General features: G+C 40.6%; 2 protein-coding genes across 2 annotated transcripts; both read right to left on the bottom strand.

The window, feature by feature from the left end:
* Window positions 1-4,286: 4,286 nt before the first annotated feature.
* Window positions 4,287-8,184, bottom strand: LOC308078952 (macrophage mannose receptor 1; the record flags this gene model as incomplete). Its single annotated transcript, XM_080420293.1, has 7 exons — window positions 4,287-4,468; window positions 4,594-4,731; window positions 5,394-5,510; window positions 5,876-5,976; window positions 6,190-6,260; window positions 7,305-7,474; window positions 8,127-8,184. 7 exons carry the CDS (start codon window positions 8,182-8,184, stop codon window positions 4,287-4,289), a joined length of 837 nt encoding a protein of 278 aa, XP_080276419.1.
* Window positions 8,185-9,398: 1,214 nt separating this feature from the next.
* LOC308078951 (C-type lectin domain family 17, member A-like) lies at window positions 9,399-10,604 on the bottom strand (the record flags this gene model as incomplete). The annotated part of the gene is made up of 4 exons (XM_080420292.1): window positions 9,399-9,409; window positions 9,522-9,719; window positions 10,103-10,254; window positions 10,534-10,604. The coding sequence occupies 4 exons, from the start codon at window positions 10,602-10,604 to the stop codon at window positions 9,399-9,401; spliced, it is 432 nt and encodes a 143-aa protein (XP_080276418.1).
* Window positions 10,605-13,704: the final 3,100 nt, after the last annotated feature.

The following is a 13,704-nucleotide window of genomic DNA, read 5'->3' as shown; positions in this document are numbered from 1 at the left end:
TCATGAACTCCATCTCAGCTCTGCTGTGAATGGAGACCAGTTCCCCTTTCCATTTCTCACACTGGTAGCGGGCGTCAGGCCAGGAAGAGCCCGCCTTCTCGTTGAACACTCGGTAACAATGGCGTCCGTAAGGTGTCCAGTGGTGCAGACACTTCCCATCTCCAGGGGCAGGAGTTGGTGGAGGCTGGTCTGAGAACAACCAACCACCATGCATTATTAACCACTTTCCACCCTGGCGGCCCTAGGTCATTATATTATATATTGACATATACTGCAAATATTGACATATACTGAGTATAATATATTTTGTTATTTTAAATGTTCAAAAATGTTCAAAAATGTCCAAAAATATAGCAAAAATCTACAATAGCACAACTTATCGCATGGCGACACATTGTGAGCTTGTAGATATAGGCCATTTTTGCTATCCATTGTGCGACGGAGCCTACAGGGCATAGCAGTGGTGGCCATTTTGTGGTGCCACAGATAGAAAACCCATTCATTTTCCCAGAAAATATTTATTTAAATTATTTTAAGCCTGGAACCAAGCCATCGAGGCTCTTATTTATATATTTGATTCTGTGTCATTTTTTTTGTTGAAAACTGCAAAAGAGAGGGTATTTATTAAATATAGTATATAATATAATTAAATATTTATGTTAATGTTTTACACAGAATCAAATGTTTTATGGTCATGATTCACCAGGAGCCTGGATGGCTTGGTTCCAGGCTTTAAATAATTTATATAAATATTAGAAATCTCATATGGGGAAAATGGGTTTTCTATCTGTGGCACTACTGCTATGCCCTATACAGTGGTTAAATGGTTAATGTCATCTATTTTTAGGTCAAAGAGATGTAAACAAACAAAAACAAACATTATGCCTCCTAATCAAAAAATTGGAATGTTCAATTAAATTCTGGTCAGAATTCACTCTATATCTTACCAGAAGAGATTTTGCAGATGTAGGGCTTGGTCTCCTCACATTTGGTGTCATTCCACGTCCCATGGACGAATAGATCTCCATGCATGCTCACACAGCCTTCACCTATGTTAGTGCTGGGCTCCCCTGGGCCCCAGTGCGTATAAAACACTGGCCACCCATCAGTCCACGTGTAAGGAAAACTAGTGTCCACCTACAATGCAAGATACACAGTAAAATCCTTATAAAAATAGAAATTACTGTACCTAGCAGATGGCTTGTCAGGTGTGTCAGTCTCTTAATTGCAATGGAGAAGTGACCATGAGCACAGATTATGACTGATTCTTTTGCCACACAGTCACTGAAGTAAATATACATAACGGTCATAGCTGAGTGGTTAGTGAGCCTAGGGAGCCAGAAGCCCTGGTTGCCCCAGGTACGATTCCAGGCCAGGCCAGCATATGTGTCGATGAAATGAAATTTGTCCCTGAGCAAGACTCTTAACCCCTAATTGCTCACAGGCCCTCATTGGAAACAAGCCCGCAAGGACTTTCATGAACGTCCTGTTAAAAGGAATTAAAATTAAATTAATTAATTAATTAATAATAACCTGGTCGTTACAAGCTGCATAGCCACGAACGATCTGACACTACGATTGTATTTTTTAGACAGACAAATCAAGAGGAAATTATCACTGTTTGTATCACCTGTCTGTGTCAGTGATACACTCTCATGAGATGCTAGCAACACTGATCATAAGACATTCGCGAGATCGGACGTTCACAAGGGGTGACCATGCCCACTTAGACTAGTGGCGATGCTTGGAATGGATCTATCTTGGCAACAAGATCATATGTCTCTACCCACTCAGCCACAGCCACCCCACAGTAAAATCACAGTGTTGAAACCCTCGTAGGGTCCTCGGGTCCTTTTAACCCGGTTTAACATTTTCAACATGAATTAAAAGTATGTAAAAAAAAAAATTTATCTATGAAACTTCTTCTATTTGCCTTATTTACTGTACTAAACATGTGATATGAAAATGAAAATGATCATTTTCATGAAAATGAACATTTTCATGAAAATGAACATTTTCATGAAAATGAACATTTTCATGAAAATTAACATTTTCATGAAAATTAACATTTTCATGAAAATTAACATTTTCATGAAAATGAACATTTTCATGAAAATTAACATTTTCACCCAGGGCCTTCGGGTCAAAGTGACCCGAAGGCCCTGGGTGTGACTAAAACACGAAGACCCTACGAGGGCAGTTTTCAAGATTCAGTAAACTTTAAAACCTCTAAAACACAACAATTACTTTACAATTATTTCACTTTTCTTTTTAATTGGGTCATTTTATCATCTTCTCAGGCTTTTGGGAGCATCCCGGACAGTTTTTAAGTTAAATTTTTTTAAATACAATTTAAAAAAAATGTCAATAAATTAAAAACGTTATTTAAAAAACACGGCCCCCTCACGTATTAGGATTGCAGGATGGTTCACCAGAACCAAGGACGGGTGTTTTTGATGAATCTAAGATGTTAAAAATGGAGTTTGAAGTTATAATGGCTTTGTATAGGAAGAGGGCGTGTCTGATAAAATTAATATCAAATATCTAAATACTGAATGAAGCAACTTAAAAACTGTCTGGGGGGCTTACAAAAGCCTGAGTAGACGATAAAATGACCCAACATTTTTTTGAAAGTGAAATATCCCTTTAAATTAATTACCCCGCGCCTGAGGCCAATCCAGGCATCAGCCTTGCCCTGCAGGACCACTCCAGATACGAACGCCTGTTCGTAGCTCATGTCAATGCTGGCCAGATTGCCGCCCCGCTGCTCACACGCTGCCTGAGCTGCCTCCCATGTTGCTGGTTCCGTCACCAGGAGGTAGCAGTTGTTGTACCAGGAGATGTATTCACCCGAGCAGGGTGTCTTGGTCGGGGGTGGAGGGTTTACACTGCTAGCTGGTACATCATCACAAGGTAGAAAGAACACAGAGAATGTTATCATCAGGACCTCAATGGAAGTTTATCAGTTATGAAAATGTATTCACACGCAGGTAACGAGCACATCATGCGCGCACGCACGCACGCACACACACACACACACACACACACACACACACACACACACACACACACACACACACACACACACACACACACACACACACACACACACACACACACACACACACACACACACACACACACACACACACACAGGCTTTGACCTAGACAAAATGAAAAAAAGGTATTGAGATATTGACAGAGGTGTAAAGTAACTAAGTACATTTACTGAAGTACTGTCCTTAAATAAAATGTTGAGGTATTTTGACTTTACTGGAGTATTTCCAATTTTCTGTACTTTTACTTCTAATCCAATACACCTCAGAGGTAAATATTATACTTTTACTCCACTACCCACTTCAGCCCTATATACTGTACATTTCGGCCATTTGGAAATAGCCGATCGCAAGCTCGCGATGCGACGCTTTGTGAGCTTGTAGATACCAATACGTTTGTACTTTTACCCAAGTAAATTTTGAATTCTGGACTTTTACTTGTAACAGAGTATTTCTACATTGCAGTATTGATACTTTTACTTGAGTCAAACATTTTAGTACTTTTTCCACCACTAGATATTGAGCAGTAACAGTAGCCCTGAGAGAAGCTGTAAGATAGTGAGCAGTACTGACATTTCATCCTGGAACACACAAAGCTCCTCTCCACATGACAGGCATCATCATTCCACTTCCCGCTCACCAGGTGGCTATGGGTCATCGACACACAGTCTTCCTGTTGAGGAGCAAAAACACAACTTGAAGACATTTAGGTAGAAAGATAATCCAGCACACATATTGTTTTATAGAACTTGACTTGACTAAGGTCAAGTTCTATAATACAGTGGTTCTCAACCTTTTCAGGCTGTGACCCCCCAAAATAATCATATTTGAACTGGGGACCCCCACCCTGACAAGCACTGTCTTGGAATGTAGGCCTTGCCGGCATTACATTTAGTTTGACTCGGTTCCACAGATAAATATTGTGAAAATAGCAGATCTACAAGCTCACAAAGCCTTGCGTTGCGAGGCGTTGTGAGCTTGTAGATCCACAATTTTCTAAAGTTTTGTCTTATATAATCTTACTATTTGGCCAATGTTTGATCAGTTTTTATAGTATAGTTTGTTGATTACTTTTGATGCAGTAAAGGACTTCTTTTCTCTTCCTTTTTTGAGGTATTAAAAAAGTCCTAAAAGTCCTAAAATTGTCACTTTCACTGTCATCTGGGGAACCCCCACAAAATCATGTGGGAACCCCCCTGGGGGTCCCGACCCACAGGTTGAGAACCACTGCTATAATAGACCGAATAGAATTCTCACCGTCCCTCCCACATTGTTGGGCTCATTCTTGTTCCAGTTGGTGTACAGCACTGGACTGATACCGTCACACCATCCATACTGGTTCTCCACCAAAACATCTGACAGGCCAATCCATGCTGGGAGTTGCAAGTCTCTGAGATAGCTGGTCACAAAGTCTATTGAAGAAGAGAGGAAAATTACACAAGTTACCCCACAGATGCCCACATAAACTGACCCCACTGATCCGCTTTCAACCTCTATTAATTAAGGGATTAATTAACGCTCTCCCTGATCGCCTTACCATTTTCATATTGGTTGTCAATTACTGCCAGATCTCCTGCCTGTGCCTTGCACAACGAGCGAGCATAGGACCAGTTGGCTTTAATGTCATCTTTTTGTCCTCTGAACAGGAAACATTTATTGTTGAAACGCATCCAGCCTGCAATCACAAAGAAAGAAAGACAAAAGCATTTATTTATTTATTTATTTAAAGGTAAGAACTCAGACTGCAATGTTTCACAAGACATACTGTAGATGTCACATTTTGGAGAGCTGCAGATTGAGCTGCATTGATTTGATTGATTGATCAATTTGATTGCTGAACACTTAAATCTGCAATCCATAACTTTTTGTAAATCAATAAAACGTAACTTAAAGTATACAGTATGTTAATATAATATAACTAACACAACTGCAGTGATTGCAGCTTCTATTGAGACATTTAGTTCATGTAGGTACGGTAGGGTTGGACCACTACTGGATGACAAGAGGTTTTGCATGAAACTCAAAGCTTAATATCTCCTCTGCCCAAACAAGCTTTCTGTCTTCGCTTAGCAGTATAAATCCCCACTCGCATTGGGCAACCCGGGTTAAAATCCCGGGTTGGACATACAGTAAATCGTACCGATTGTAAAATGAATACAAATAAATGACAGAATCATGTGTGTGTGTGTGTGTGTGTGTGTGTGTGTGTGTGTGTGTGTGTGTGTGTGTGTGTGTGTGTGTGTGTGTGTGTGTGTGTGTGTGTGTGTGTGTGTGTGTGTGTGTGTGTGTGTGTGTGTGTGTGTGTGTGTGTGTGTGCGCGCATGATGTGCTTGTTACCTGCGGGACAGTTGCCTTCCCAAGGCTGTGTAGGTGGAGGAGGGGTGTGGATGTCTCCAGGGAACTTCTTGCACACATACCCTGCTGGTATGCCACAGTTCATATCATTCCACCCTCCTGAAGACACAAAAACGTACAATAGAATGAACATCGATGGCAATGCATTAACCCTGTCGTCCGTATTTTGGGTCAGGTGATTTTTAAGATTTTTCAAATGAATTTAAATGTTTTAACTTTTTATCACTGTCAAATAAAGGCATAAAAATGCCCCACAAAATAATATGTTGTATGCCAGTGTTGCGCAGGGAATAGCAGATTTACAAGCTTACAATACGAGGCATTGTGAACTTGTAGATCTGCTATTTTTGTCGTACAACTGTGTCTTTTAAGTGTGAACCACTCAGTGTGAGGAGAAAAAAGGAAGTCCTTCAGTGATTCTAAATGAAAGTTAATGCATGAATTGACACACAGGATGTTAGTACCTTGATTTCTGTTCATGGATATACAGAACTCCTCCCCGTGAGCATTGTTGGGCTCGCCTGCACCCCAGTGAGAATAGATCATAGGAGACCCGTCCATCCACCTGAGGTTATAATACTTATAAACTCATTATTTATCATAGTAATAATAGTAATATGTAAAGAAAATACAGCTACTAATAATAAAAATAGTTTTATATAGCACCATTCAAAACAGAGCTTTAGAGTTAACAGATCAAATATCCCATAATAAACATACAATTATAAATACAATATTTAACACAATAAAGAGTGTTAAAGCAATGGAAACGACGTACTGGTATTGTCCACCTGTAATACCAAACAATACCATTCCAATCCACGCTGCAGAGACCTGGCCTGTCCCCACCTGGAAAACCAACACCATATTTCAATCATAACATGTAATTATATATCGTGCTATGAAATACTGAAAGGTGTATGGGCAATTGATTGAATAAAATCGGTCTCTGGGCATGTTCACACTGTCCTCCTTTAAAAACGTAGCTTCCCTTTTCTGGGGTGAAAATAGCAGAGCTACAAGCTCAGGTCACATGACATGATGCAATACAAGCTTGTAGATAGGCTATTTTCGGTGAAGAGCCTTGGTGTGTAGAGGGAATGCTAACCTATCTAGTACACAGCCCTGGAGGATCACGGTCAACTAAGTACTGTACTGTATATATACTGTGTAGGGTTTAAATGGTAAAATACTTGTTGACATTAAACCTTATGAGAAATTACAGAAAGGCTTTAAAAGGCGCTGGTCAGTGCGCTTTGGGGGGCTGAGTGGAGCGCTTTCAGAAATTAAGAATAGTTTAATTTTTTGAGAAATATATACGTATATGGCATGGGCTGCTTTTTATCAGCTGACCAATGAGGACAAATTGTCCTCATTGGTAAAGGGACAGTTCACCCAAATAAAATATTTTTTTCTATCGATTAGTCACCCCATGGAGACTTGAATTAATGGATATTTTTATTTTTTTGTCGCATATAATTATATAATAATTTGATGACCAGCGGACCGGTAGGCAGCGGTTCCGGTAGGAGACACAAAGGAGACTCTCTGTGTCTCCTACCGGAACCGCTGCCGGTCACCATCCACAACAGGTCTTCAAATTGCCACTATAAGCAATAGCCTGAAGTAAGTAAGTAAAACGAGCTACTGTACGTCCAGACGGAGCTCCTGGAGGAGGTTGTGATAAGTCCCATAACGGGGACGGAGGGTGTCGTGTCTTTCATTTTGCAGCAGAAAACTAAAACAAAAACGCTAGGGTGTCTAGGGTGGCAGTGTTTTTTCTTCATAACAGGTGGACAGTGTCAACATACCCTACCAACGACCTTGTCTCCAGCAAAATGTCTCAAAAATATCAGATTAGGGTTGTGTGTTAGTAGCGTGCAGTGTGCGTACCATGGTGTTAACATATGCTTGCTCATCTCGACTCAGGATGGAGACGAGCAAGGCCTTCTCAGCGTAACAGCGCTGGATAGCGGTGTAGAGGTCCACTATGTCGGTGTCATTGTAGTAGTAGCAGATGTTGTTGTTCTTCCTCCAGCCTGGGTTGGTTCCACAGTCAGGAGCTGAGATTCAGGAGAAAATAAAACGCGTGTCATCACACACAGTACATCTATGATGTCATTGTTATGTGCGAGCCTTGAGAGCAATTTATAGTGACGAGGGAATGTTAACATGGCTGAATGTATTATGTTGTACGAAGCAATTACCAAGCATTACAAAATTATAATATACCACTTATTATCTTACATCTACAGTACAATATCTATATATACTGTATGAATCTACAGTATCTGTCTGTCTGTCTGTCTGTCTGTCTGTCTGTCTGTCTGTCTGTCTGTCTGTCTGTCTGTCTGTCTGTCTGTTGCAGTGGTTCCGAAACGTTTTAGCTCAAGACCCAAAAGAGAAATTAGACATTTTTGCCGGGGATGCTATAAGTTCACAACGCGTCACTTTGTGCCGCGTTATGAGCTTGTAAATCTGCTATTCAAGTCTGCTGTTGAAGAAGTTTTAATTTATTTGTGGAAATTATTAGATTTTTACATTTTATTTATTAAAGTTGTGATTATTTTGTTTCAACTTTTTTTTATCTTTTGAAATTATTTTTTTTATTTTTTTTAATGTAGGAAACTCGCAACCCATAAACATTGGTCCACAACCCAAAGAGGGGTTTGGGAAACAGTGGTCTACTGTATCTATCCATCTAAGGGCACTCACCTGGGACAGGTGGTGGCGGCACCGGGGGAAGGATGGGTGTTTGTCCCTTGGCGATCATGCAGATCCAGTCTTGATGGGCGTCACAGTTCAGATCGTTCCAGTAGGAGTGAGACCCGTTGATGTTGCTCACCATCTCCACACATCCCTCACGGCCATCATGGTCGTTGGGCTCTCCGTGGCCCCAGTTGGTGTGAGACAGAGGCGTGCCATCACTCCAGCCATAACCTGGGATCAGTGGTGGAAAGTAACTTAGTGTGTTTACTCAAGTACTGTACTTTAGCAAAATGTTTAGGTACTTTTAATTTCTTTAGTATGTCCATTTTTTCATCACGTTATAACTAAGTGCATTTATTCATTCTACTCCACTACATCCCAGAGGGAAATATTGTACTTTTACTCCACTACAATAATTTGAAAACTTGAGTTACTACGGTAGTTACTTTCTAGATTTAGATGAATACCATTACATGAACCAATTAAGCCCTATTTTATTCTTCAGCCATTCAAAAGTAGGCGATCTACAAGGCAGGTAAGAGGGGGAAATTATCAGCAATGATTAACCAAACAAAGGACAAGTCCTTCATGTGATTTTGTTCATCATAGGAGTGTGCATTCCCTTCCTATGAAACTCAAGGAAGGTTATATATTTTTTACTTTCCATAAATATAATTCTGACCAAGTATATCTAGAGCCTATTATATATACTTATTATAGTACCAACCTCCGTCAAGATTAAGTTGGAGACCAATCCACTTGCTGGCTCCCTTGCTGTGTAGAGAGATGAACTCTTCTTCCGCCTGTAAGTGGATGCTGACCAGGTCAGCCCCTCTGGACAGGCAGTCTGCCCGCGCTGCTTCCCAACTCTTCTTCTGAGAGTAATCCACATTATGGAACAACTGCCACACAGATACAGTAATTAATGCTTGTATTCAGCTCAATGTATTATCATTATTATTATTATTATCGGCGGTGGTGGCGTTCACACAGAGATGTCACAATACACATTGACCACATAAAGACAGGGGCAGGGCAACAGATCATTTTAACCACTGGATATTAAAATAATGTCCGATACCAATTTTATTTTAGTCAGGAGAGAGAACTCAGGAGAGAGAATTTATCAGCACAAATGTTATAACGTTTTAGTTCCAATTTTGTCCGCTCATGTTTTGTGTTCTCACGTCCAATTTCACTTGTTTATCCTGTATCCCGAATGAGTTCTCTCTCCTGATTGGATAAAATTGGTATCCTGACCTGTAATGTATTTTCTGTTTACCAAAGAGCTAGCGAGATAGGGGGAGACCCCCTGTTACTGCACAAACTCTCTATAGCAATGATTGCTATCAGAATATAGAGCTATTTAACACTTATTTAAACATATTTTTACCCTGTAACAGTATCTGAATTCAGGTAAGCCCGTCCAGCCGTCAGTGCAGCCCGCCACAGGAGGCGGAGTCGGAGGTTTGGTGGGCGGGGTGATGTCAGGCCTTGGTTTCTCGCAGAAGAACTTGAACTGCTCCGTGCATGACTTGTCATCCCAGAAGCCACCGATCACACCCGATGTCATGGCCACACAGGTGCCTTCTCCGGTATCTGAAGGAATAATAAGGGATTTAATGAATGAATGAACGCGAGATGGGTTGAAAGAAGTCAAGGACCCCCAGGGCAGTGGTTCTCAAAGTGGGGTCCGGGGGACCCTCAGGGTTCCTTGAGGGGGTTCCAAATGGACTCTTACAGGTCAGTAACTCAGAGAGTATACAAATGGAACCAAATGGACCCGTAAGGGTCCATTTGGTTCCATTTGTATACTCTCAGAGTTATGAGGGTCATTGAAATTAAAAGGTTTGAGAACCACTGCCCTAGGGACTAGTGTGTGTGTGTGTGTGTGTGTGTGTGTGTGTGTGTGTGTGTGTGTGTGTGTGTGTGTGTGTGTGTGCACGTGTGTGCATGTTGCGTGCGTGTGCGAATCTTTGTACCTGGTTGGTCTCTGTCCCAGTGGCTGAAGGAGAGAGGTGCACCATTGTCCCAAATGTAGTCTACTGCTCCATCCTGGCCACGGGCGCTAAGACCAATCCACCACATCCCTGTCTCCCCCGACAGGTCCACTGTGAAATGGGACTGCTCGTAACTGCAATGAAACACAAATGAAAGAGACCATACTTAATGATGGTACATCAAATGTGCGTACACTTTATCTTGTACGAAGGCCCTGTGCCCCATATCTGTTACTTACTGTTCTAGTGCTACACCTTTTTGTGATGCACATGCCACACATTTCTTTTAATACCTCAATTATTGCTGCACCTTACGTCTAACCTCATCTATATCATCTGCTACTTGTTTTAACTGTATTCCATATTGATAACCCTGCAAATTACTAGATGAATGATGTAGTTGTCAAACTTACATATCTCCAATGTGCAAAAGGAAGCCATCCTTCTGCTCCTTACAAAACGTTTTAGCATCGGACCAGGTCATGGCATTTGTCTCCATCCAGTAGCAGGCGTATCCATACGCATCCCAACCCTGCATCCATAAAAGAGGAGTGAGGCTGTATTTTATTCCATACAAGCACAACCGTCATGACTCAATCATATCAAAAGCTGTGCTCTCTGTATCAACAACAGCAATTCAATTGCATAATACACTAAGAAATAAAGACACGTCTTCACACTAGAAAGTGCTTTGTGTGTGTGTGTGTGTGTGTGTGTGTGTGTGTGTGTGTGTGTGTGTGTGTGTGTGTGTGTGTGTGTGTGTGTGTGTGTGTGTGTGTGTGTGTGTGTGTGTGTGTGTGTGTGTGTGTGTGTTTAATGCTTGTATTACCTCAGGGCATCCATAAACGGTGGGTATTACAGATGGCAGTGGGTAGTGAGCTTTGGGCATTTTGCAGATGTAAGTGTTAAGCTTTGTGCAGGACACATCGTTCCATCTACCGTTCTGAAATAGATAAATATGGTTATAAGTAAAGAGCAGTGGTGGAAAAAGTACTTAATGTTTTACTTAAGTAAAATAATCAATACTGCAAAGTAGAAGTACTCTGTTACAAGTAACAGAGTATTTTTGTACTTTTACTTGAGTAAAAGTACAAAAATATTGGCATCAAAATGTACTTAAAGTACCAAAAAGAAGTACAAAAGTATTTGAAAATAGCAGATCTACAAGCTCACAACACGTCGCGATGCGACGCGTTGTGAACTTTTTCCACCACTGCCTGGGTTAGAATCCCAGGCGTTACATCTAAGTATACAAGTATCATATCCTCACCACATGGATCATCTAGTATACAAGTATCATATCCTCACCACATGGATCATCTAAGTATACAAGTATCATATCCTCACCACATGGATCATCTAAGTATACAAGTATCATATCCTCACCACATGGATCATCTAAGTATACAAGTATCATATCCTCACCACATGGATCATCTAAGTATACAAGTATGATATCCTCACCACATGGATCATCTAAGTATACAAGTATGATATCCTCACCACATGGATCATCTAAGTATACAAGTATGATATCCTCACCACATGGATCATCTAAGTATACAAGTATCATATCCTCACCACATGGATCATCTAAGTAAGTAGTATCATATCCTCACCACATGGATCATCTAAGTATACAAGTAGTATCATATCCTCACCACATGGATCATCTAGTATACAAGTATCATATCCTCACCACATGGATCATCTAAGTATACAAGTATCATATCCTCACCACATGGATCATCTAAGTATACAAGTATCATATCCTCACCACATGGATCATCTAAGTATACAAGTATCATATCCTCACCACATGGATCATCTAAGTATACAAGCATCATATCCTCACCACATGGATCATCTAAGTAATACAAGTATCATATCCTCACCACATGGATCATCTAAGTAATACAAGTATCATATCCTCACCACATGGATCATCTAAGTATACAAGCATCATATCCTCACCACATGGATCATCTCAACGCAGTCCTCAGAGAAGCCGTCATGGTTGTTGGGCTCCCCTGGGGCCCAGTAGGTCATGGTGACGCGGTGACCGTCGTTCCAACTGAACAGACCTGCAAACTGCCTGTCATTGAGTCCAATCCACACTGGAACTGTAGCTGGAGGGAACAACGTGAAGACGACAAATGTCACAAATCTGCCTTATTTGTTTTCCTTCGATTACGTTGGTTTGTTCAATTAACTGTTGCAACCCTTTTTTTTTTTTTATCTAATCTAATCTCTCATCAGAGAGATCACATCCTATATAGGGCATAGTGGCGGCCATTTTGTGGTGCCACCGATATAAACCCCATTAACTTCTCCGATAGAGATTTCCGAAAATATTTATATTTAATTATATTATATACTATATTTAATAAATAATTCAAATCGTTTTTGACACATAATCAAATGTTTATATGCTGTTGATTCACCAGGATCCTGGATGGCTTGGTTCCAGGCTTAAAATAATTTATATAAATATTTTTGGAAATCTCTATGGGGAAAAAATAATGAGTTTTCTATCGGTGGCACCACAAAATGTTTTATTTCCTTTACCCAGGTAAAGATAGCTCTCCAGCCAGGCCTGTTCCGTCATGGAGAGGATGGACACCAGGTTGGCCCCCAAAAGACTGCATTCCCTCTGGGCGTCGTCCCATGTCTTCTGCTGTCCAGACGGCTGGTAGCAGAAGTCTCCAAACTCATACCAGTCAAGTCCCGAACACCTCAGCTCTGCAGGTTGAACCGTTTACAGTTGTTACAAATCTGTAACAACTGTTTTCAATTTTCACAAATTGAAACTTTTTGCTTAAAGTTTAACTCAATTAAGTCGTTTTTCTGAACTTTTCGAAACTTTTTGCTTTAAAAAGCAAATGTAAAAGTAAAAAGTATGCTTGTCTTTTAAGCATTAGGTCAAGCGAAAGCATGTTTGCAGTTCAACTCACCGCCATCCGCAAACGTGTAAGACACTGAATAGCTTCCATCAAATCTGTGGAAAATAGATTTCTTCTTTATTTGAGCTTCTTTTATGTGCACTTTCTGAATCGCAACAATATGAGAAGGCGCTTATTGCATGCAGCATGTCCATTAAAGTTAGAACTTGGTACATACTGACTGGAGGTGATGCCGTTCCGGGTAGAGCCGGCATAGAAGTCCTGCCCTTCTTTCTTCAGCAGAGTGCAGTCGCCTCCTACGTCATTTAGAACCACCCCTGCATGGATGGCTGCTGCACAGATGTTTGAGTCCTGTTACACAAAACAGATATGAGAGATTGTTACTCGTTACTTCGTTTTTTTGTCTTGACCACAATGGCAATAATGTAATTCAAATAATTTTTTCCCCTCTTTTTTACCTAGTGTAGCATATTGCTATTTCGATATATAGTATATTGTTTAGACTGATGATAGGTTCTTGGTTTACGTTTCTTGAGCCACTACACTGTCTCTCTGCATTCTATGTATATGAGATTACCTTGATTATTGTAAGTCGCTCTGTATAAGAGTGTCAGCTAAATACCTAAATTGTAAATTGTAATTGGGAGATGCGTCTGCTGCCTTGTAGGTGACAGGGAAATA

Source organism: Gymnoscopelus braueri, assembly GCF_963280865.1.
Source record: "Gymnoscopelus braueri genome assembly, chromosome: 22".
Classification (NCBI taxonomy): Eukaryota; Metazoa; Chordata; class Actinopteri; order Myctophiformes; family Myctophidae; genus Gymnoscopelus; species Gymnoscopelus braueri.
The sequence above is the reverse complement of the archived record's forward strand: the minus strand, read 5'-3'. Positions and strand labels throughout refer to the sequence as shown.